Source organism: Hemibagrus wyckioides, linkage group LG10 (assembly GCF_019097595.1).
Source record: "Hemibagrus wyckioides isolate EC202008001 linkage group LG10, SWU_Hwy_1.0, whole genome shotgun sequence".
In the NCBI taxonomy this organism is placed as follows: domain Eukaryota; kingdom Metazoa; phylum Chordata; class Actinopteri; order Siluriformes; family Bagridae; genus Hemibagrus; species Hemibagrus wyckioides.
This window is the reverse complement of record NC_080719.1, coordinates 10,125,438-10,151,072: the sequence shown is the minus strand read 5'-3', so window position 1 is coordinate 10,151,072 and position 25,635 is coordinate 10,125,438. Positions and strand designations below refer to the sequence as shown.

General features: G+C 38.4%; 1 protein-coding gene across 1 annotated transcript in view; it reads right to left on the bottom strand.

Moving 5' to 3' along the window:
* cemip (cell migration inducing hyaluronidase 1) overlaps window positions 1-25,635 on the bottom strand; it is a 130,535-nt gene that overhangs the window by 8,754 nt on the left and 96,146 nt on the right. Inside the window, exons 12-22 of the mRNA XM_058401724.1 lie at window positions 22,565-22,734; window positions 16,264-16,473; window positions 14,244-14,449; window positions 8,731-8,800; window positions 8,295-8,423; window positions 5,323-5,408; window positions 4,377-4,508; window positions 3,777-3,812; window positions 3,320-3,475; window positions 2,704-2,884; window positions 1,284-1,499 (exon numbers count right to left, since the gene is read on the bottom strand). Of these exons, the coding sequence (XP_058257707.1) occupies window positions 1,284-1,499; window positions 2,704-2,884; window positions 3,320-3,475; window positions 3,777-3,812; window positions 4,377-4,508; window positions 5,323-5,408; window positions 8,295-8,423; window positions 8,731-8,800; window positions 14,244-14,449; window positions 16,264-16,473; window positions 22,565-22,734 (1,592 nt within the window). The remainder of the gene's footprint in view (window positions 1-1,283; window positions 1,500-2,703; window positions 2,885-3,319; window positions 3,476-3,776; window positions 3,813-4,376; window positions 4,509-5,322; window positions 5,409-8,294; window positions 8,424-8,730; window positions 8,801-14,243; window positions 14,450-16,263; window positions 16,474-22,564; window positions 22,735-25,635) is intronic.

Sequence of the window (25,635 nt, the reverse complement as noted above, 5' to 3'; positions counted from 1 at the left end):
TGGCCACCAGAGGGAGACAAAAGAAGCGCAGTCCACCAGCAAATTAGTCTCATTCAGCCTCACCTGTCCATGGCTCTCTTTAAGGGAAGCTTGCTGTTGCCTCAATGTTTAGTTTTAAGTTCTCTTTGTGTGGGTAAAAGTAAGCATGTAGTGGTCATTTTGAAAACTAGCGCTGAACTTTAGCCTTCCCTCTGTGCTAGACTGGTCTTGCCTTATGAACCTAGCTTTCTCAGGTTTTTTGAAGGAAAAATGAAGCACCTTGAGTAGGGAAGATGTTTGGACTTTTTTTGTTTTAGCTAGTTTATTATTTTCAGTTTCACCAAGTGCTCTCTGTCCTTTGTGCCTCCTGTGCTTTGCTGGTGCAGTGGTTAGCATATTAGGCTCTGACTGCCAATGTCCCAGGTGGAAACAGGAAGCCAATAAAAATATATTTATTGGGTGATTAAAACTTCAGCAACTAACAAAGGTTTTCAAAATAAAGTTTCCTCTTGCATTCTAATTTTTTAAGCCACCTCTGCAGTTTAGGCCCATCATCCTGTCTCTCCTGACTCCCCATTACAATGATCTAATTTTAATGGTGTTCTTTTTTTTCTAATTAATTATTTTTTAAGTGATGTGTCCACTTTGTGGTTTTATCTAGTCGTGTTATAGTTGATTCCTTACATTTGGCCTACAACAAACTGCATTGTGCATATATTTACATTTTCCTCATCATAACCCCATAACCTTATAGCAATATGATTCTAAAACAAATATCTGAAAATCCCCAATATATCCCAATATATATTCTCAGTTAGTAATATAAAGTATATCCAAACACCTTTCTTGTACCCTATCATTCTGCTGAGTCACAGACATCAAGTGGGTCAACAAGGGCTTTGGTTATTTCGTAAAATAGTCACAAACCTGCTTACATGACCTCATTACTAATCCCGTCTTTTCATTTCACTGGCTTAAAGAACTGCTTAAAATAAAAAATGGTTCATGCTAACTAGGAAGCAAACATGGCTACTGGTCTTAGATCCCTAATAAACTGGTTTAGCTAATTGTTTCTAGGTTTCACTCAAATTTCACTCAAGCAAATTTGTTTTACTTTTTATTTCTCCTACATTATATCTATTAGACAAAAGACTGTTTTTAACTTGCCAATCAACAAGAAAAACACATAAAAGCAAAGTTTCATGTCTGGCAAAGTAGATGGCAGCTTATGGCAAACTGTGGGTGGGGTGTGTGTCTTAAAACATCCTATTTGGTGTAAACAAGGCATGAGGGTTAGCGCTTACCTGTGCATAGTGCCCACTGCAGATGGCAGCCCTCCAGTCCGGCACGTCGATGCAATCAGGATGACGGAGCAGCCAGTTGTCCTCTTTGACCAAGAAGGCACCAGGGTACTCGCTTACTGTGCCATCCACATCATGGAAAATAGTGGTCTTATCCCCATCCATATGCATCTCGTTGAACCAGGGACCCGGTTCTCCGAAGAACACTCGAGATGTGATCTGAAAGCACAATCAGATATTAGTGTCAGATGAGTGTTTGTTGATTATCATTGCAAAAAAAAATGGAGAATTTACATTACCACCAGAACAGAGAAAATGTAAATGGAGAAGCTGGAAATCACTGAGAAACACATAGCATGAAGTGATGGAGATAAGTGGATGGTAAGAAAGGATGTGATTGAAAGTGAATGGTAAGAACGTAGCTGGAGTTAAAAGAAGTTAAGAAGATGTGGATGGACTGAATGATATTGATAGGGACCATGTGCAGGAGGTGATGGAAGTGATGGAGAAAATGTTGATGGTGTGGAAAGAAGCAGTGGATGAAAGTGATGGAGAAAATGCTGGATGGTTTGGAAAGAAACAGCGGATGAAACTGATGGAGAAAATGTTGGATGGCATGAAAACATGAGTAATGATAGTAATGGGTGGATGGAAATGCTCAAGGAAAATGATCTTGAAGTAATACGTATTAAAGAAATGCCTGGTATAGTTGGAAGAGGAGGTGGAGACAGGTGAATAGAAGTGATAAAGAAATAGTGGATAGAGGAAGTCATGGAGAAAAAGTTAACAGAAGTGATGGAAGTGGATCGCCGGGATGAAAGAACTTGGGGAAGGGAGGATGGGTTAAGTGGAATAACTGGATGTTAATGAAAGTGTTGAATTGAATGGCACTGATTTGAGGAAAAGTGGATAAAATAAAGTGAAATGAATAATAAAATGGGGGAGGGGTGGAAGTGATGCAATAAAAGTGGAAAATTATAGAGGAAAAGAGGAAACATGGGGTAGAATTTAAAGAAGTGAATGATGTGGATGGAAGTGGGGAAGGAAAATTGACTGATGTACAGAGACGTGATGGACAAATTTGTTGGTGTGGCTGGAAATGATTTGGGGAAAGAACCACATGAAGTGGGTTGAAGTAATTGAGAAAAAATGGATGGAGTGAGGTGTTGGGATTACATCAAACCCCACTGTTAAAGCTTGTTCTGTGTTATTTGGAGCTAAGCACATTCCAGAACTTCGTATTTTGGAGTCATGCATTCCTTCCCTCTATGGTCAGCTCTTTCACAGCCTACACACCTTACATCCTCATAGCTCAAGGCTAATAGCTCCAGGCATTATCTTTTAGCAGTGTGTAATAGCTCTGAGATGTTATGAGAAACTGGGTGTTGTCAGAAAGAGACATGACTCGAATGTTAGATCTCACCGGAACGTCTTCAAATGTGATGCCGGAGACGTTGTTGTTGGGACAGCTCTGCCATGAGTTGTTCAGACGAAAGCCAAACGCACTCGTATGCCGTCCATCTAGAGCAACGTACTTCCGGAAGGTGCAGTTCTGGACATTGATGGGGCCATCGTAAATCTGCATGCCACGAATGGGGAAATCCCTGCAATGACACATAATAGTGAAGGGTCAACACATTTGCACTCGATGTTACTGGCCTATTAGAGACCATCATGCCTAGTTGAAGTAGCTACATAAACATAGCATAAACGTAGCAACATAACATTAAACCATATCATTGTCTATAAGGAACTTGTAATAACTTTCCAGGACTCGTAACTACATATCTTAGTTTTTTGTTTGTTTGTTTATTATTGTTGTTATTTTGCCAAACTGTTCCTTCATAAACCTAGACAGTTAATATGATGCTAATTTCATAAAATAAACCATCCTGATTATTTCAGCATTCAAAGAGGATGCTTTTTAAGTTCCAGTCCATTGAAACTGCAGCCATATCTCTAGTGCTGATGAGATACACCGATGAAAAATGTCAATACCAGCAGGGAAGAAAAGAATTCCGGGAACTGTAAGTGCTTACACTCCTCTCGGGAGAGTCCTGTCGCTGTGGTCCAAACCACTCGGTCCCCAGAAGCGGCCATCAGGGAAAGGCATGCCTCGGTTCTCGCTCTCTCCCACAAACAGCGAGTTCTTCACCTCTTGCCTGGAGCCGTCATCATCTGGGAAGGTACCTCCACTACACACACACACACATGCAAACAGACAGTATGTGAGAAACGCCCGGATAAATGCGGCCCCCGCTGTGCATGCTCATCAGGTCCCCAAGCCACTAGCTTCACACTACTGAATTACTTTCACAACCGCTCAAAGCCCCCGATTTCCCCAATGCATCTCACGAAGCCTCCCATATATGGCGTTTTCCAATTACAGCCCCAGCACAGTGGCCTGGGCAGCATTTGGCAAACATAAAGGCATCCATTTTATTATGATTGCAAAATGTGTGTGAGGGGCAAAAAAAAGAACGATTAGCACCCTACCTGGCGAGAGTGAGGCCGATCCCATTATCGGCAAACCTGCAGACAATAAAGACACACAGAGTCAATAGTGGACAGACAGCCTTTTTCTTTTCTTTTTTTTAGGCTAAACACAATTTATTTAAATTATAGCATGCACCTAATATTGGCTCAGTGACCTAACTGACTGATAACAATGGTAATCATAATGACAGTCAACGTTGTAGTTAATGCTTATCACTTAATTTTTAAACTTCAACTAATCTTTATCATCTATATTCTTTTTTTTTAGATTGATTGCTGGCTTGTAAAGCACTTTGAACATTTATGCTGCATGAAATGATGAAATATAAATAAGGATTATGATCATAATTACTCTTTCACTCTTTTCAAGGTTAATTGAGGTGAAAGCCATGGGTTTGAATAGAAATATGTTGCAGCAATACAGTTAACAAGAAAGCACACAGTTTTGAATGTTGATGCTGTCTGTTGATTGAGAGACCAACAGATAGATACATCGAGTGGTTTTGATTTTCGTTTTCAATGATTGTTTTCTGGTACATTATGAATGTTATTAACAAAAATCACTGATGGTTCATTGTTTTCATAACCATGTGCACTTACTGGCAGTTGTCGAGCCAGATGTCCCCTCCCCTCAGCCATGCTCCATTGTCCTGATTCTTATAGGCCACAAAGTGGTGGATGAGAGCAGGCACTCTGGGTTTAAAGGGGTCGGCATCTTGATGAGGACTATACCTGTTCAACATTACAGACAAACATCGAGCTAAAGCTGAAGGAGGACGTGAGATTAATCACTTCTTAATATACGCTAACAGCTGATGGTGGTTTAGAATAAAAGGAAAGTCTCCTGCATGTTGTACACTTGATGGTTGTGTGGTGCAGTGGGTAGGTGTTGCCAACTTACAGTCCCATGGACCTCAGTTCAATCCTGACCTTGGCTTATTTTTTGTATTTCACGTTATTCTCACGTCTACAATATGTGTGTTGACTACCACCTCCAGAAAACAGGTCAGCATAGTGGATGGGCTACTCTAAATTGCCCCTAGTTGTGAATAAGAGCAATGGCCTTGTGTCCCATTCAGAGTGACCTCTTCCTGCCTTACAACTAATGTTCATGGAATAGGATGAAGATAAGATGGATTCTTATGGATTAGCCATCATATTATGCAATGGTTACTGAAGACGAATGAATGAATGAATGAACACTGAGATACATGTCCAGACACATGTCCAGTTATTCACTACCTCACTAACTGCAATTTACAAGGTGTGTAGATGACACAATTCTCAGTTTCACAGCACGCAAAAAGCAATAGCTGTATTGTCTGTTATTTTTGAACAGTGCTAAAGTAATCTCACCTCAAAAATACAGCATTTTATAGCTCCATTGAAAAACTAAAGAAGCAAGTTACACATAAACAACATCCTGCCATTTTGGTGTAAGCAGACTAATGTGTAAAGTGATTTTCAATTGAACTGTGGCTTTAGAAGACATTTTCGAACACTAACTACATCTAAAAGCACTGTGTGAGTTTTGTGTGTGACTCACCTGGCCCCGATGAGAGACAGGTAGGGTCTTTTGTCCTTGGCATTAGCTTCCGTGGTTTTTACACCATTGTCAAGGATCATCCCTGCCTGCAGAAAGATGCATAAAACACATTACAAAAAGGGCTTCATCGAAGGAGGGTTATTTTTCCCATGTTCTCCGGGCTATTACAAATCCTCAAGGTCGCCCGATTATCCAGAATGACTCTAAACCTTGCCTTACCTTCAAATTTAATGAGGAAAAAAAGGCAGAACAACATTTTTGATTAAAAAGAAAAAAATCACTGAGCAGCTCTTCATTGTGAAGCTGTGTTGCCTAGGATGACTACATCATGGCCAAAAGCAGCTCTAACACACCAACATGTGGCGTGAGATGAACTGGAATTCAATTATATTTTATTTATTCATTTGGCAGACATTTTCAGCCAAAATGCCTTAGAAGCAGAGGCCAATCCAAGCCTCAAACTGAGTGGTTAAGGGTTAGTGGTTCTCTCCTGGGAATTGAATTGGTCACAGAACCTTAACCACAGAGCTACTGCTGCCCCCAATTACTGTACAAACACATCCGAGATCTAGTGAATGCCTGTTTGGGGGAAGAAAACTAAATTTAATCCTTAGTTCAAGGTTACATTAACTTCAGAGTATAAATTTGTCTGTATAAATTTGTTTGTCCAAATGTGTTTACATTTACAGTGTGGTAATGTGCTTTTATTTGGTTTTAATATGGGCTAGAATTGATATTAAAAATATTTTTGCAAGCTTTACAATACATTTTAAATTAAGAATTATGGTTAAAAATATTTCATGTCTAAGAGTAATGAAATACTAGCAAAAATGTTTTTTTTTTTTAAATAAAGCCTTATTTTTTCACTAAAGTATCACCTTAGTCTTACCTTCAAAATTTCTGCCAGGTAAGCACACAGATTCATATTTTCCCCTGATAAATTTTAAAATGTTATTCTGGAAGACTATACACAACAGTATTGATTACCGTTCCAAAAACAGGCAACTTTCCAGACTTGGAGAAAGGACTATTGATTTTTGATGGGGATATGTTAAAATATATGACCTCAAATAACTGCACCTTGCTAAGATGTTTGACCAGTTTCAAGATATAGCTGTCCCTTTACTATACTTCAATCAATGTATAAAAGATGCATTTAAACAGCTACTGATTCAATGGGATTTAGCTGTTTCGCTACAGTGTGATTCAGTAATTCAAATTCAATGAGCCGGCAGTTTCAGAAAGCTCTCTAAGGTTTCAGCAGGATTTAGCTGAAAGAGCTAATCTAACAAAGGCTGTACATTGGGATATTCTTGTGTCCTGCAGTTAATAACATATTTCTTTTCTTTGATTTGTGTGAGGTTGGGTTACATAATGCTAATTATTTCAGCATTGTTCCAGTTAAGCCCATGCTGTGAGCTAATCAATGGGATGCAATTGACTAAAATGTACACATGCATTCACAAAAACTGAAGCAAAGATTTCAGCAAAGAATAAACTTTCTTAAAAGATCAACAAATATCATTTTCAAATAAGGGCCTGAGCGTTTTAAGGTTTTATCTCGGGTAAGATTGAACGCCAGACAGAACCTTATAATGCTAAGGTCACAAAATGACATTTGTGTTTATTACAGCGATTCTATTTCCAACAGTGGCGTAGCCAGGAATTAATTTCAGCACAGGGATAAGGAAGTGGACCGCATGATCTAAATTCTCCACACGATCTGTTCTATTATACTGATAAGTGCAATGATTTAGCAAACAGTCTTGATGTATTAATAAAGTCACCCTAAAATACCTTTTATGGCAGAATAAACATGACTAAAATAACATGATAGTAAAATGGGGGAACAACAATATTATCATATAAAAAACAGAACTTCTCTTTTATTTTTAAACCTGTAGTACTTCATCCACCTTTCACATTGATATCCCTGACCTCACTGTGTAGCAAGCTGTCATTCAAACAGAAACTGGAGTGGGAAAGCATGTTTCTGATGGGTTAATCCTGTTTTTACCCCAGGCTGCTTATGAAACAATCTAAACTGCGCACACACTGAGAAAAAATCATTTGCACATCTGATTATATTTATTTCATATCGTAGGTATGATGACATCTGGTGATCATGTGTTTGCTGGCACTTAAAGTATCTAAAAAAGCATTTTTTTTTGTCAGTCTCATGACTTTTACTTGTAAGCACTTTATAATAAACCATAAATTTAACCATACTATTCCCAAATTCTGGATTCCCATGAAATTACTTGCTCTTCCCCTGCCTTGTAAATCAGTCCCTCTAGGATTTCCAGATTTTTTTTTCACGATTATTGCAGAATTGGTAAAAATGAAAGCACAGGATTCTTCTTTTAAACTACTACCAGTAAAGATGTGTGAAATTACTTTCTATGATAGCTATACTCATTTTTGATGTACATGAATCGAAGAAGGCTTTGGCTTAATGCATGTTGTGATAATGTTACACGACACATCTCAGCTCAAATTCCGTGGTAATTCTTAAAAATGGCACACTCCTTCCAATATCATAGAGTTTGCTTAATTTTGTGTTCATTTCCACAATCATAAAACCCTTGAGGGATTGCTAAAGCCTAGTTTAAACCATACCTAGATCAGTTTCCAATGACACCCCCAACTTTTGCCTACACTCTGTTGAATGTGTTCTGCATACCATGCATCTAAAATCAGCAAAATGGAAATAGATGTGTTTTTCCTCCATGGAAAGTTGTGTATATGAGATAGAAGGAAAGCTGGAGAATTTGCAAGCTTTTTCATTCACACACTGACTGTAAATCTTTTCCAACAGCAACCTTGTGAGAATGATGACATGTGGAGAGTGGTCTGTAATGCCCAACCTATTTCTCTCTTCCACACTCTCATGCATGCATACACACTCATATTCACACACATACTCACTCTCTCTCTCTCTCTCTCTCTCACACACACACACACACACTCACCCTATAGTTAGAGTGGGCTCGGTTGTTGATGAATTGTCCCAGAGGAGTGTGTTCTGTTTTGCCTGGTGAATACATGCCTTCTGATGGACCGGTGGGAACGTGGTGGAAAATAAACCAGAAACCCGTCTCCTGCAGAAACACACACACACACACTATATGTTCAGCATGAGTGCCATAAGCATCTGCATTAATGGCTTCACATAATGATACCAAATGCAATGAGAGAGAACACACACATGCGTACACTTTCTCCAATTTTCTGTCTCATACACACTGCCCATTACTTTTACTTTCTGTTGCTCATGCACACTTAGATACAATATGAAATATAAATAATTTTTCTGTGCTGTGCCAGATGGAGCTGTGATAGCTGTTCAAGCTCACACTGAACCTGATGGTCATTAATCATACTTATCAGCGGTGTAACATCACTCACCTCAGAACCTGCAGCTGCACAGTCGATAAGGTTGTTGTTGGGGTTAGCAATCCAAAACGTGGAGGTGGCACTGAAATACAGATGCAGAGGGAAATGTTGGAGATCCTGGGCAAGAATGTGAAAATAAGCCTCAATATTGTAATTCTTGTTCCTGCCAGTTCCTACCAGGATGCCATTCTAGTGTGTGTGTGTGTGTGTGTGTGTGTGTGTTAGGTGAACAATTAAAGCAGTATGAAATGAACTGTAAAAAGCTTTTTTCTGCCTTTAAAGCAATATTTTTTATTATGACCCAAAAAATCTAGCCTGTAATGCTTTCATGTAGTATCTATTATTATTTCTGACTGTACCCCAGCAGGTGTGTGATATTTTTGCCTTGATCAGGTGCACATTTCCAAAATGAGTACTGACACTTGTTAAAGGTCTCTTTATTACCATCTCCAAAACTGTGACATGCAGAAGCTAATTATTGAAGTACTCTAGCCACAGTTAAGATTGGTACAAGCCTGCCCCTAAAATGTGTTCTGGGATAACTTCCCTACATTGGAAGAAGAACTGGTGGATGAAGTTTGCTTCAGTTTACACAGAGTCAATGTCAGGCACATGTACAATATAGTTTGAGGTCATGGAAGATTATGTTAAGAAGTTTATGTTTCACTAAACAATGCATATTATTTTAATATTTTTGAAAAAATGTTTTGGTCAATCATTGAAATTATTTTTTGAATTATTCATGTTATAAAATCTGTCATCCATATAATTATGAAAATCCATGTAATTTTTGTTTTTTAAATTTAGTCCAAAAACACAAGGGCAGAATAAATGTACATTTGTACAAATGTTGCCAATTTCCCATCAAACAAAATGTTCATTATGAAAATATGCATTAGTGCTAGTAAATATGATATAGGCTGTTCCAAAAGTCTCCATACATTGGGGAAATTAACACTTTTTAGCAAAAATATAACAGTATTTACAAAACGTTAGTTTTAACACAAGGGAGAAATTGAAGGATAAAACAACACTGAGGGCCAGATGAACTCAACTGATGCAAAAGTCCCCTCCAAAACTATTAGAACAATGAGGCCTTTTTATTTGTTTGTGCTATACACCAGAGATATCTGGTGATCAAAAGACGGATATGCAATGATCTAGATGTGTTAAGTAACATAAAATGTAATGCAAATGTATAGGTACAGATAAGTCTTGAATTAAATGAAAGTAGTAAATAACACAATTTGGTTGCATATCTATTGCTTGCCATAACTGCACTCACTGAGCAAAATGCTGGTTCCATATTTTGTGAAGCTTTCCCAGGCTTTTACCTCAGCCTCTTTTAGTTCCCTCTTCAGTCTCCTCTTCACGATGTGAAATGCTGCTCAAAAGGTCTGATGATTGACTTGGCCATTCTAATACCTTCCACTTTTCCCCCTGATAAAGTCCTTTGTTGAGTTGTCAGTGTGTTTTGGATCATTGACTTGCTGCATGATGAAGTTCATGCAGGCATGCTGAAACTCATGTTTATTATCAGCAGGAGGGTGACAGCAGCACCAGGTCATCGTCATCGAGTGGGAATTTCGCTTCCCTGTCATGCAGTGTGAATCTGGGTGATGCAGACCGTTTCAACTCCCCTGCTAGCTTAGTAAGTAGGGCAGTGGTACGTCAGTGGATGAGACACTGGGCTTCTGATGGTAGTTCAAATCCCAGAGTTACCATGGTGCCACTGATGGGCCCTTAAACGTTCAGTTGTGTCAAAATTTATTCAATCAAAAAAATTGTCAGCAGGAATGTATAAGTGTTAAATCCATAATGAATTCAGAATTTTTGCTGCTCAAAAGCTCTTGGTTACACAATTCCATTTGACTATATACAGCTGTAGAAACAAATTGTCTCTCCAGTGTCACCCAGATGAAGATGGGTTCCCTTTTAAGTCTGGTTCCTCTCAATGTTTCTTCCATATCATCCCAGGAAGTTTTTCCCTATCATCGTTGTCTCAGACTTGCTTATCAGGGACAAATATATATTTAATTTTAAACTGTCATTTTTATTCCGACTTTTTATATTCCTATAAAGCTGCTTTCAGAAGAAGTGCTCTGGATAAGGGCGTCTTCTAAATGCTATAAATGTATTATACCTAGCTAGTAAATGGCTGTGTATCCATGTTATTACTGTGCTGCTAAGGGTCTACCATCCAATTTACATCTCCCTCTATGTTCAACACCATGGTTCAAATTACATCTGGCTCTATAATCCACTGATGGAGAGAGGGGGTAGATTACGTATGCATCAGATGGGCTATGGACAGTAATTACAGACCTATTAATTAACCTGTCTGGTAGGTGTAACTAGGAAACTCATTACATTGCATAATTACTGATTAGCACATGTGTAGATTGGTCTGAAGAGTTTCTCCTGATCTAGATTAATGAAAATCTACCGCTGTTAACCAAAACAATAGTTCCAAGAATAGACTGAGGGCACACACACACACCAACAGACCAGACAAAATGTCTTCAAAAACAGACGCCTGTTCTAGGCATGCCTGCACTGTTGCAGTAATCACTTGCTGCAACGTGTCTGGTATTAGGTTTTGGCTTTTGTGTGCAAGTGAGAGAACACCGTCAATCTAATTATAGTGCTGTAGCTGCACGTGCTTGCCTCTGTGCTGTGACTCGAACCAGAGTGTTGGCGCTGAAATTAAAAGTGTTTATCTATGCACACTTTGCAGCTCACTGCATTCCAGCTGCTCTTTCTATTTCTTTCTCTCTCTCTCTCTCTCTCTCTCTCACACACACACACACACACACACACTCTGCACATCAACTCAAAGGCGACAGTTTGGAAAAAATAATCCGCTGCTGCGGGGGCTTGTGTGGCTCTGATCAATGTGTGCAGCCTACATGAGCTTCATCACATTACTCATCTTCAGACGTGAACATCAATATGCAAAGTGCTAAACTCCAAGAGCTTCCCCCTGATATTTATCAAGTGTATATGTGGCGTTTCTGCATAATCACAAGGCTGACTACCTTGTAGAGCTGGCTAGCATTTTATCATCCTTTGCATAAGTACGAATGTGTTGCCTGTAGCGCTCTCCTGGGACATTTGAAGAGCTCATCCAATTTATGATTTTGAGTTAGCTATTTATCTAGGTTATGTAGGAAGAGGTTAGTTATTGAAGTGTCTTAATACCTTTTTTATTTAATAATTTATTCTAGAACTATTTTATTTATTTGTTTTTAGCCACTCCAGTCAGTGTTGCTAATTTGTTTGGGAGGGGGGAGCTAATAGCTGTAGAGACAAGCCAACTTTTTATGCACTGACAAACTATGCAGATAATTGTGTGTAAATATAGATAAAAAGAGAGATTTTTGAGGATAAAGACAAATTGACAAAATTGATGGGATTCTCATTATGTTAGCTGTAGGTCTTCAGAAAGTGCAAGACGCAGACAAATTAGTCACTAGACACTTAAAAAAGTCACTAATACACCTAAGAAGTCATTAAAATTATTGACAAAGCATATATCAACCCATACAGGCAAACAGGTAGCTAGCTATATGTTAGCTTGTTTATTTAGTAGCAAGCTAGTGCAACCTAGCTTTCTAGCTTTTAATTTTAGCTTTGTGCTGCTGCATGATTTTTCTATAAGCCACATAAGTAACCATAGTGCTGCTAATAGGGCGTTTGGAATGAATCTTCAAGCTTAGCAGGGAGAACCACCATGTTGTTTGAAGCAAGATGAACATTTGAGCATTTGTTTATGGTTAGCCTTTAGCTCCAGTGCAAAACTAAACAAGTAAACATCCTGGCTTGTTAAGTATGTTTGAGGTAAGAGGAAAACACTCATTTTGAGTCTCAAAATAGAAAAGGAAGTGACAGTGACTGGCTTAAGTATAAAGACAGAGAGTATGTGTACTAGATTGGGATTTTACAATAGAAATGGGTTCAATTGCACCAAAATGAAGACACCGGCTTCAGTTTAGGAGTCGCCCCACAAATCCTAAAACTGAACACACTACTAAATTATCATTTGAACTCCATTTTGTCTAGTCTTTGCTTGTTGGCACACATCTTGAATTAAACATTAATCTGCATTAGATGAGCGGGTTGAGAGAGAATATTAAGTGACGATGAGACCACCAGAGTTCAGTGGCGCCTTTCATTCCGAGCTGATCTACTGATTTTAATTAGTGGAGATTAACTGAGGTCCCAAAACATGTAGGCCTAAGTATATTTTGAGATAAAAAATAAAAAAAAAAAAATTACAGAGGGATGCTGGCGTGAAGGAGAGCTCGTTAGTATGATCGCAGAGTCCTACTGCGTTTAGTTGGAGAGGAATCTAGTGGCAATTAGGAACAGGACTGTAGCAGTTCGATGAGGGTAATGAGTTATGTCGCGGCATACGATGGCTCGAGAATTTGAACTTGATTTCAGAACCTGACTGACAATTTTTAATTAGTTTATAGCCTAATCTCTGTTCCCCGGTAAGTAAAGCCTAAAAATGTGGATGATGCTGAAACATTCTCAGTGAGTGCAGACTTAAACCACATACTCATCATTTGTTACAAGAATTTCCTTCTGTTGAAGCTTATTTTCTTTTTTAAATAAGAGCAAGCATGTTGTTTTCGATTTGTTGTTGTCTTCCTTCTTCATATCATGGTTTCCATGGAAACAAAAACCATATGATCATGTTTTGGTTTTCTGTTCCAGTCATCTCTGTGCCCCTGTCCTGTCACTGGTTTATTGCCCAATGGCTTCATCTGTTCTATGTTAAGCCTGTTTTGACCCCTGATATGGACACAGATTGATTCATGGATTTGCCTCATACCAAGTTTATGTGCTTGCATCCTGCTTCCCAACGCACATTACAACTGAATTACAGTCCCTGGACCAGATCCAACAAAGCCCTGTTTGTCCTTTTATGAAAGAATGTTTCTGCATTTAACTGACAATTTTCACCTGTTAATGCAATAATATAGCTCAGATCTCTATTTCCATCATGAGCTCATAATCAAAGTGAATAACAGTAAATAGTGAAGTCCCCTCATCAACTTCAAAGCAGCTTCTGAAATGATTCTCTGGAGACAGCCATCACTGATTACTAGATTCATGGTATAATAGTATATTAATTATTTGTGTTTGTGTTGCTTATAGAAAAGGTGTCATTGAAAGTACAGATCCTAAAAACATTTTTGTTTGTAATTAGATTTTATTTATAAAGATTTCCTGAAAAGAATTTTTTTCACTGTCCATTAATAAATGAGTGAAAAATTGAAATGTGTGAAAATCTATCAAATAGATGAGCATATCCATAATACTGACCTATATTTGTCACACATTCAGTACTTCTATTCAGGGTTTATGTGTAACTTTATGTGTAAATGTGTAAACTACAAAAACATATGATCAGAAATGGCAGTTTAGTAAATGCCACTCGTTCTGTACTTCTACAAGGTATAGCTGCATGTTGTATGTGTCTATGATTACTAATTCAATATTTTTTGCTCTCTTACCTGCAGTCCTGCCTTGGTTTGGCCACGTAGCCTGGGTATGCGCCATATGTGATGTCTCGACACATCCTGCTGTCTCGGTCAGAGGGAAGTAGAGTGCTAGCCTTGATCAACAGGCCAAGACAGTGGTTGAACGTGTTCCTCTCCTCTGGGCCATCCTCGGTAAAGAAACAGTGGCCCAGAGCGTCATAGCCCACCACATCTTTTACCTGTAACATAGAGGAATATGTCAGTGTTAATAATAGTCTCTGATATTAATTGTTAATACTATCCTCTGAACATATTTTAATTCTGATAATGCTCCAGCTGCCTGTAGCCACAAGTCTAATAGAGTGTAACTGGCTTTGCATTCTGGGTGGGAAAGATGGCATAATCTCTCCCCTGTTGATAAGTGTGGGACTAACAACTGTGGGCATCTGTAAGGTCATGTGTATGGAGGCAGTGATGGCAGAGCAGTACCTGCTCTCAGAGGAAGCATGTTGTAGCCCTCACACTCCCTGCTTGTAGCTGTCGTTTAATAGGGGAGAGCGAGCTAGAGGAGGGAATTGGCCAAATTGGAAGAAAAACAAATAAACAAATGTTTCTGTCTCCATGATGGTGTAACGAGTAGTATTGCTGCTTCACGGCTCAAGGTCCCTTGTTTGTGCCTGTGCACAGGTTAATGTCTGTGTGGATGTATGTGCCTGGTGCTCTGTGATGGAATTGTGACCAGTATAAAGTGGATATTAAAGATGAATAATGGAATGCAATTTCTGAAAAAGCAGTGTACAGGGTTTATGTTAGAGAGACTCCTAATATACAGCAAGGAACCAACAACAGAGTCCACTACTATAAGCCAAGTGATTATTTCATTAGGACTAGGAATGTCTTACTATAGATCTTGTGCTCTGCTATCAGCGGTCCTCAAAAATTGGAACGTGAATAAAAGCAATTTGTTATATTACCAATGTACAGTATGATGAAAATAAAGGCTGTGTTAAATCAAGCACCGGATACATCAACATGATACACATTCTAAATTAAACTAGAGAATTGAAGCTTTCTGGGGATCCATGTTAATATGCACTGTAGGTCACTGTGAAATCCACAAAATAAGCTGCAACTTATTGTTTTCAGAGTTGCAAGCTGATTAAGAACACCTACAGTATCTAGTACATAACTAGGCATTCACTTTAAATGCAGAGTTGTTTTTCATCTTGGATTCTAAACCCATGAATATCATTTCAGGAGCTCCATCACCGGTGCACTTAAGCTGCACCTTCTGCTGAGGTGATGAAGAATGTGCAAATTCATATCTCGTAGCTTAACGCACTATTGCCTGGTGAGGGTTGTCACAGCAAGCTTTGACTGTGAGCTCCAGGTTTCAACAGCATTGTTGAAGAATTCTTCTATTCTGAGCTAAGATTTGGCCATTGCTGTCTATTCCACACAATAAAGAAGGTGAATGATGAAATAACAAAAAGCCAATGCTGTTTTCGAAAATGACGCACCTGGATAACAAGCTGTGAGTGAATGTGTGTGGTAAAGAGTGTGTGGTGAAGCTTGTTAGGAAGGCAGCTGGGAGGCAACAGATGGCAGTGTGATTGTGTGGTAAATGGAGGAAATGTCAGGCCACACAGCACTGCTTTTCCAGCATGCACTGATGTTTAGAGTGTGGAGTCATATGCAAAACTAAATGAACTCTGGTAAGCTTTTGAGAAACAACAAAAAAGACCTGAGACCCTTCTGCCTGTTGTTACATGTACTTGTGTATAATGAATTGAAAGAATAAAGACACCCCGATGACATGGCTGTGCATCCTTCTGAGAGAATACAGAGGCCACATAACCTTTACAGGGTCTGATTGCCACAGAGGCCATGAACACATGAATCCCCACAATATACTGTTTTATTTGTGGTAATTGCCTGATCATAAATACATATCCATTCAACAGGCTTTGGTGTGTTGTACTCAGGTTCAACTCATGGTCTCCCCACTGGTCTTGTTAACAGACAGAAGACCAGAGAGAGTCATGTGACTCACCAGCAGGCCGTTGGTCCCGTGTATGGTGACGCAGCGGGAGAAACTGTGATGGATGGACAGGTCTTTCACATAGGTGGGTGGGTCGTAGCCTCCTCTCTCATCCACATCTCCGTTCATGTGGAAGTGCACAGGGTAATGACCCATAGACTGCTGTCCCATGTGCATGAACTCCACCCCTTGGATGTGCACTGCTTTAAAACCATGCTCCACCTGTAATGGGAAAACATAAGCTGTGAGAAAGTAATATCCCACCAACCCACTACGTATGCTGCAAACCACAACAACAACTACAGAGTACATTATGGCACAATTTTAAAGATTTAGGTCATAATCTAACCTAAATCATCTCAGAAAGTCTATGTGACAAAGAGTCATTTTTCTGACCTATTAAGCTGCATGCATTCCATGGCTAAGCACCCAAATCTGAGATGTGCAGAAATGTTGGAACTTGAGGGGAATGGGCACTGTTCCATTTGTTTTAAAAATGCATATATCCTTAAGGACTTGTACACTACACGGCTTTGGCAGTATAGACTTGGAGGAAAACTGAATGAAGGCCACTACTTGAGTCAGGCCCAGTGTCTCTTTTCTCCTCCACCTAAATAAGTAGGCTAACTTTGCAAAAGTGTTTTCATTGCTCTATGATCAAACAGTAGCCATATTTTCCTAGATTTTACCGACACAGGAACGTGACTGAAAGCAAAAGTCTAAACAAGCAAGAAATTACATTATACAGTATGTGAGCTGCTGTTGTTGAATAAATCCATCTTCTTTATTCTGTTGCTTTTGTTAATTTACGCCATATTCCTTATCCAGAGCAATTAACATTTATCTCATTTTTTGTATACAACTTAGCAGGTACAGGGCTAAGGGCCTTGCTCAAAGGCCCAAACGTGGCAGATTGGTGGTCCTGTGATTTGAACTCACAAACGTCCAATCAATAGTCCAACATTTTAACCATTGAGCTACAAGTCTTCACACCCTCTTAGCTAAAGGAATGATGTAGAAGTGGAAATAACCATTTCAGAAGTTGGCCAATCTTTTTATATATACGTTAATGTTAAAGTTATCAAAGTTGCAGTAATGCCAAACAGTGAGTGAAATTGCAACATTTGTCTAAAAATATTGGAGTCATTTAAAATATAGGGCGTAATTTGAAGTTTTCAAAGTAAGGCTATGATCTAAGTTTCAGTTTTACTTTAATACGTCCTGGGAGAAAATAACATTATTATTAATATTATGGCACTGAATTGAAAACTGTGGTGTGGAGAGTCTAATCCTCTCTCTCTCTCTCTCTCTCTCTCTCTTATATATATATATATATATATATATATATATATATATATATTTTTATGCCCATTGCATTTGATGGATTTTTGGAGGATCAAATAAAATGACCTTAGATGTGCTTTCATGAAAATGACTATCCACTTTTTTTAATATCCTCCAAACATGAATATAGCTTCCTAGAGAAGCCTGGATCATTCACTTTTAAAGGTAGATACAGCTGAAGAAAAAGTAAATGAGAGTAGAGCCAAAGAGGATAAGAGAGCGGGTTGTAGAAACAGAGAGAGCGCGAGCGAGAGAGAGAAGGTGAGAGGAAATGAGAGCGAGAGCAAAAGAAAGTTGTGACAGAGTGTAGAGAGGGAGATGAGAAATGAAAAAGAGAATGAATGAGGGGAAGAGAGAGTGTAAAAGAAAGTTAGAGAGCAAGATTAGGATGTCACGAGTAATAAGCAGAGAAAAAGGCCAAAGGGGCAGTGCAATAATAAGGGGAAGAGAAGCAAATGAATGGGAATGGAAATGTGACTGCACTGCACTGTTTGCATATTAAATAAAGCATGCATGCATGTATGAAGCTGAGATCTGGGTCTTGTGTCAACCTTTAAAAAAGGAAGTGACACCCAGGATCTCTTTGCTGGACCGAGAAATCACAATGTATGAAGTGACCCAATGCTTCCCGAGGGACGATGGCTGAAAGGACAATGTGTGTTTCAAATCTTTTCGGCAGCCAAGGTGAGCGTCTGACCTACATCTCACAAGTGTTTCAACTCTATATATAGATACTCCAAATTAAAAGTCTGGACACGCTCACTTTACCTTAACAACATGAAATAACACATAGGGTTTTATGCAGTGAACAAGAGAAGTGTTAACCAAATCAAAAATATTTTCTATTTTCAAATTCAGTATTGCTGATGGTGCTTTGATTTGTTTTGCCTGATTTGGTATTGCCATAGTCATATTCGGTACTTGAGTATTAAGTCAGTTATCCAGACTAGGCTATAGTACTAAACTGGACTACATTTGTCTGGGGTGAAAAAATCTTGTGTACTTAAGGCTAAAATATAAACATAATCATGCTATTCATTTGTGCTCATTTGACATCATATAATAATAATTTGTTTACTTATCAATGCCTTTCCAATGACAGAGCTCACTGGGTCCAAGCTTACATTATTTATAAACCTATAACCTGCTACACATGATTAAGTTTTGGATTAAATCCATTTACTTCAAATCACCAGTCAAATAGGTCAATAACCATACCACCCAGACAATATACAAGAACTCTGACAATGATGGGCTTCATGGACCCCTGGGAGATCATCAACCACACTTTGAGATCCAATAAGCTATAATATAGAATATTCACACACCACTTTGTCTCACCCTTTATCTCTTTTTCCTCACCTGCTTCCATTACGATACAGTTTTTAATGTGTCCTTGATAACTTGCCCTCACTGTTCCCTCTTGGTTGAATCCCTGCTGCCATCTTAATGGCCGCTCCATCATGTTAATTAGCTAAACTGAAGTTTCTCGGATGATCAAAGGGTTTGTGAACATGACTAGAGACTTCAGAGGGAGTAATTAACCAGAACCCCTGTGATCTGACTTCTTCTGTTTCAAAACTGTGGACAAAGCTGCTTATTACAGAACGTTAACAGTAACATAAAAATATATTTGGTGTTAGATTATGTAACATAACAAACAGACCCTCTGAACTGCTGCACTGATGCTGGGGTCTATGTTGCCAACTACTCTGCACAGGACAGCTAGCATAACTGCATTGCTTTATTTTAATGTCCAGTCTTTTCCTAAAAGTGCTGGTTTTCATTCCAATCAAGTAAGAGCTACATCTAATTCCAAATTTTATCAGTCACATACACAACCTCATACAACAGGAAATGCAGTGTAGTACTTTTTACAACAGTCCATGTCATAAAAATAGTCTATTTTCTTTCATTTTGAATCTAAGAAAAGAATTAATTGAATTTAATGAATTAATTCAATTAGACAGGTAAGAAAAGAAAATTGTGTATAGAAAATATAAAAAATCTAATATATGAATGCAGATATTTGGCAGTATAATATTTCACCTGATCTCAGGTTTCAATAGACTCAGATATCAGGTGTGTCTGCTACTTGGTTGAAAAATGAAAACCTGCAGCCACACCAGCACTTTCAGGATAAGATTGGACGCCCCTGTTCTAATGCCTACTCTGTTTGAATGATGTGAATGAAATGGACTGCAAACTGGCTGAAAAGCCGCTTCAGCGAAACTGTGTGAGAGAGTTTCTGTAATAAAAAATGCTCTTCCTGAAGGACAGGAAGAATTTTTTCCATTCGGCTGCAATGCACACTTATGTTGCAAGTGTCACACTTCCAAGGTGTGAGGGATGTGAATAAAGGTACATTATAGAGTACTTAAACATAGGAAGAGATAAAGACGTACAGTATACCAGGTGAGTGTGCTATGTCCTCTGAACCGGCTGAATTTGATCTGCTATCTGAAGAGCTTTTTTTATTCTATAACAACCTGGACAAAGTCAAGACACAAAACGTAATTTAGGCTATGTTCCTAAAGACAAAAACACACCTCTTGTTAATTTCATTAAGTCATCCATCTGTTCATTGATGGCAATCCCAGAATCAAAGCAAAGTTCTGCAATAATTTTAAAATCACTTGTTCATTTAAGGACCGAACCTTTAGTAACAGCTATTTTTCTGCAACAATACAGTAGACAAAGGCAGTCTAGAGTAAGGCATTCACATATAAATGAGCTTACCACTCATATGATTTACTTGTCAAGTGGAAAAAGCACAACAACAAAAGAGTTAGACAAATGTGTTTCATTATTATACCATTACAAAAATTCCATTATTTGTGTTTTAATTAAAACCATTTGAATCCTTACATTATTTTAAGTCAGAAAAACCTTGGCTTACTGCTTGAGGCGATCCTTAAGGGCTGCCAATTCAGAATAGTTCAGCTGATAAACATTGTGCAACAACTATTAAAATCCCTCTAACATGATAATTGGATAATTATTATTACACCATTTATAGCTATCAAGAAACCTGCAAAAGGGCCAAGAGATCAGTTTTCTTATAAAACAGAAAGAAATTGCCTTTAACCTACTTCGAATGTAAGGTCACAGGCTTATTCATGTAGTGCGTTTTGTGAAAAATTTCAATTTGTTGAACATTAAAATAGATGTTAATAAAAAGCCTGACAGGTTTGCCGTGGCTATAGGACCAGAGTATTTTTTAACAGCAAAATAAATAAATAAATAAATAAATAAGTAAATCAAGAAATCAAGCTTGCTTTCAAAACTCACTTGTGGTTGAGAATAATCACTGCCCCATTTAGCAGAACATCATGGTCAGATGTTCAGTAAAAAATAGAAGTGAGAGAGAGAGAGAGAGAGAGAGAGAGATGGACAAAGAGATAGAGACAGACAGAGAGGGACATAGTGATAGAAAGAGCGAGAGAGATAGACAGACAGCAAACAGGCAGGCAGGCAGGCAGATAGATAGATAGATAGATAGATAGATAGATAGATAGATAGATAGATAGATAGATAGATAGATAGATAGATAGATAGATAGATAGAGACAGGGCGAGAGAGAGAGACGGAGAGAGAGAGACGGAGAGAGAGAGAAAGACACAGAGAGAGAGAGTGAAAGACACAGAGAGAGGGACAGACAGAAAAACAGACAGATGGGTAGACAGAGAGGGACAGATGGATTAAGACAGAGAGACAGTCTGCTAAGAGAGAAAATTGATATCTTTTTTGTATAACCTGCAGTTATTTACTACTCTTTGTTTGTTTGTTTTTTATTGGATCATTAATTACAATTACAGTAATAGAGAAAATAGAGGGGAAAAAACAATTATTCTGCTACTAAAATAATTATATTATTTTAATTCATTAACATGTAATTAACATCATTATTATTACTAGGACCCTTTCATGACCTGTTGGTGACAATTAACCTTAATAAAGACCTGATATAAAACAGCAGATATGAATTTTAATGTGTGTCTTCTCATTAGTGTATTCATATGTTATGAAATTGTCTCCAGTGTAGTAACAGACACAAAAAAATATAACATCTGCTTTGTCAGTCTGAATTTTCTGTCCCCTGATTGTTTGATTGTTCGATTGATTGAAAGTGTTTGTTTTTAAAGGAGGTGGTCTAGGCACAACACTCCTGCCCTGGGAAAAAAATGTGAGACATTATAGGCCTGAACTGCAGTCAGTGGCTGCATTAATCTGATTATTACTGCAGCTATAATTGAATATCAGCTGATATTCCAGATTCAGTATTTATCTGTCTTCAGACCCAGTTTATGCTTAGCTTGAAATTCCCTGATATTATCAGGAAATTTCAAGCTAAGCATAAACTGGGTCTGAATACAGATACATATTGATGTAAGTTTTAAATTGCTAGCTGTGAGGAGAGCCTGAAGAGAGATTTCCATCCAACTGCTCTTGCACTGACCGACTTTCTTTTCATAAACTCTTTACTACTGTTGACTTGTCCAGTAGCCTACTTTCACCAGGCCTCGTTACCTTTGGGTCATTAGCAGGTGGAGTTGTGACCTAGTTGCGCTGTGTAACATGGTGGGTTTTTTCCTGCCTTTTTTTTTTTTTTTTTTTTAATACACAAGGAAAAGCAACCTTCCTGGTGACAGCTAAGGTGAGGAGGGAACAGGAGCAGCAAGATATAGAGCAATTACTGCAAAAACCAGCTGCCTCCATGACCCTTTCGCATACACACACGCACACACACACACACACACTGACAGCATCTCCAAGCAGCCCAGTTTTGGCACAGGAGTTGTTCTGGTCGACGTGTGTGACAGCGCACTAACGTCTAACTTTAGCTGCCATCTTCACAGGCCCTCACTCCCTAAACTGAAGTGCACTATTCTTTTTTTTTTCCCCCAAACATGTCAAGCATTCGAGCTTGAGCAGAAAGCATACGGGGTGTTGTGTAAGAATGTCGTACCTTGAGGTGACCGCCGAAAGTGTCGAAGCTGAAGAACTTGCAGGATTCAGAACCATAGCAAGAAGCCTCCATTTCCCCTCGGATGACGATGTTGCGGCTCAGGAGACCCACCTCTGCACGCATGTCCACCCCATCCACCAGCTCGCCGATGTGCAGGAACATGGGTTTACCTACACACAAAAACACACATGCAAACACAGAGCTGTTATACATCAACTTTGTGTATTAGGCATCAACACTTTCGGGTCAGGTTCATGTTGCTTCTTTCATGGTTTTCAGTTGTCCATGAAGCATAGCCAGGGATCTGCCCTTTTTTTCATACAGTATTATAAATCACAAAAATAAATTATTATATTTATCAATAGCTTCTTCTAGTTATGGGGATTCATCCAAATTTTAAATTAAAAACAAGTAACCTGCAAATAATGTCAGCTTGAAACTAATGACAATATTAACGACTAAAATTCAATTGGATTGGCATCAACAGCGATGCCTCAGCCACCAAGAAGTCTAGTACTTCTTGTTACTAATTTGGCTGAAAGGTCCCTAAAATATATATTGACCATCATTGGATCAATACTAAGTTGCAATCAATTTACATAGTGTTAGATGAATCCCTATTGGACAGATGAACCGATTTCAGAAAGTCTCTTATAACCATCAAATGAGTCTCAATTTCCTGAACATTTATGTATAATGAACCTTACTTTAAGACAAACACAAAGGAAGTGATTAAAGCAAAACTATTTCAGACATTGACCTTTCTCTGACCGCGACCCTGTCTGAATCACTTTCAAGATCATTTGCTGATTCAGTCATAATTATGTATAAATTCTTTGAACATTCTTTGAACAACCTTTCATTCTTGAGATAAAAATGTGTGCTGGGAGTTAAAGGTTCAGGCTTTAATAGCTGCAGTAAATAACCAGAATATTATTGTACACATTTAAACAATGAGACTAATGATTGAAATGGTTAACCAATAAATGTACTGATTTATTAATGAGTTAAAGAAGTCCTAGGCTGCAGAACAGTTTAAGAATCCTTGCTGTAATCAACATGTACAACATGTCATAACCATCAGAGTCTATAAAATAATGTAGCTTGCAAATTCAGTTATCAGGGAATGGATTTTATATAGTGAGATAGCTGGCTTGAATAATATTCCTCTAAGGTGTAATAATACATTCACAAGCTAATATCATAATCCGTAAAGCAATAAAAAGTTACAAATAAAACCTGTAACATAAAGTAAATTGAATTTAAACAAATACTTTGAATTATGTAGTGAGCGTGATGAATTCACGCAGTATCAGCTTGATCCAATTATGTTATGAGACCTTGTGAGGATGTTGGCGCTGACAGGAAGAAATGATTATACAGTGATATTAAATTAACTTGATTGAGCCATGTGTGGCATGATAATGTGGTGGGGTCCAGAGCTTAGGTGACTGTGCAGAGTTTGATTTTATTCCAGAAGTTCAAAACAAAAACTGGTTTAACTCAAAGAATTCACTTGGAACTGTTATACATGTTAAAATGAATACAATCAATTAACTGTTGTTGTTTGTTCATCATATGTTCACATCAGGCCTTAGATCAGTATCCTGTGCAAGAAGATGGAATGCAAGTCATGAAAAACTACTCTACTAAAAATGACCTCTATGAAAAAGTACTACAGCGTACACACGCATAGTGTTATCACTTTAACCGTTCTCATTAGCAGAAAACAGTTTCTCACTACTTGCAGACATACCTGCACCTGCAGTGTGATTCTGTCACGATAGGTTGAGAAGAACTTTGGCACACATTATGTGATTTACAGCAAGGCGCACTGCAGATTGAGACAAACACGTAGACATACACACGTCCATCCATTTACTGTGCAGTTGTACAGTGTAATCAATCATCCGGCAACGCTCGCTGTCCTCTGTCTTCCAACCCATCCGGCAGTAAGAGACATGGGTGACACCTCATAACCATTAAAACTTAAAATCTGTCTCTCGTTCCCTTTCTATGTATGCATGACACCTGCTGCCAAACAGAGTCTTCACACAGAGTGATGCAATGTGACAGCGGAACTCTGGTATAAGGTGTCTGTTTGTGGGTGTGTGAGAATGAAAGAGGCGAGGGAACAAGCGACATAAGCCAATGATAAGAGTGAAGTATTGAAATAATGATATGTAGCTCACGGATATTTCTATGCCTCAAATTGGAGTGAGAGGCAGAGGGCACGGATGATTAGGAGGTGTACGGAGCGAGGGAGAAAGGTACGGAGGAGGAGAGATAATAATGTGGGTTTGGCTGTCTTATAGGTACATGAATGTCATGGCTTGGAAGGAAGTGGGAAAGCACAGTGGGAATATGGAATAGCTTCATTAGAATAGATAGATAGATAGATAGATAGATAGATAGATAGATAGATAGATAGATAGATAGATAGATAGATAGATAGATAGATAGATAGATAGATAGATAGATAGATAGATAGATAGATAGATAGATAGATAGATAGATAGACAGACAGACTGACTGACAGACAGATAGATAGACAGATCACATAGCATCCAATAAATCTATTAAATGAAGAAAATAATAAATCCTACACGACTGCAACAAGACTGCAAAAAAACTTGAGGTAGAGTATTTTACCTCAGAAAATTTGGGAGTTAACACCATATGGCTAACAGTTTGTAGACCTGACTACCACATTCATATGTTGTTCTTCCCGAAACCACAAAAGCTGGAAGCGCACAACTGTATAGGATGTCTCTGTATGCTGTAATATTTCCCTTCACTGGAACTCAGAAGCCCAAACCTGTTCCAGCATGTTCACAAAGTACATATGGACATGATGGTCAGGTGTCCACAATGTTTGGGTGATGTAATGTACTTGTATAAAATGAGGTGTTATTTTTTTCCTCACTAGATGGCATGGACTCAAGCTAATTTGAAAATGTTGAGGAATGGTTCACAAACTGAACTAAATTAGCCTGAATTCTTTGATAAGTCCAGGTTAGACTTTGATAAAATCCAGGTTAGACTGGCATCCATGTAGCTAAGATAATTAG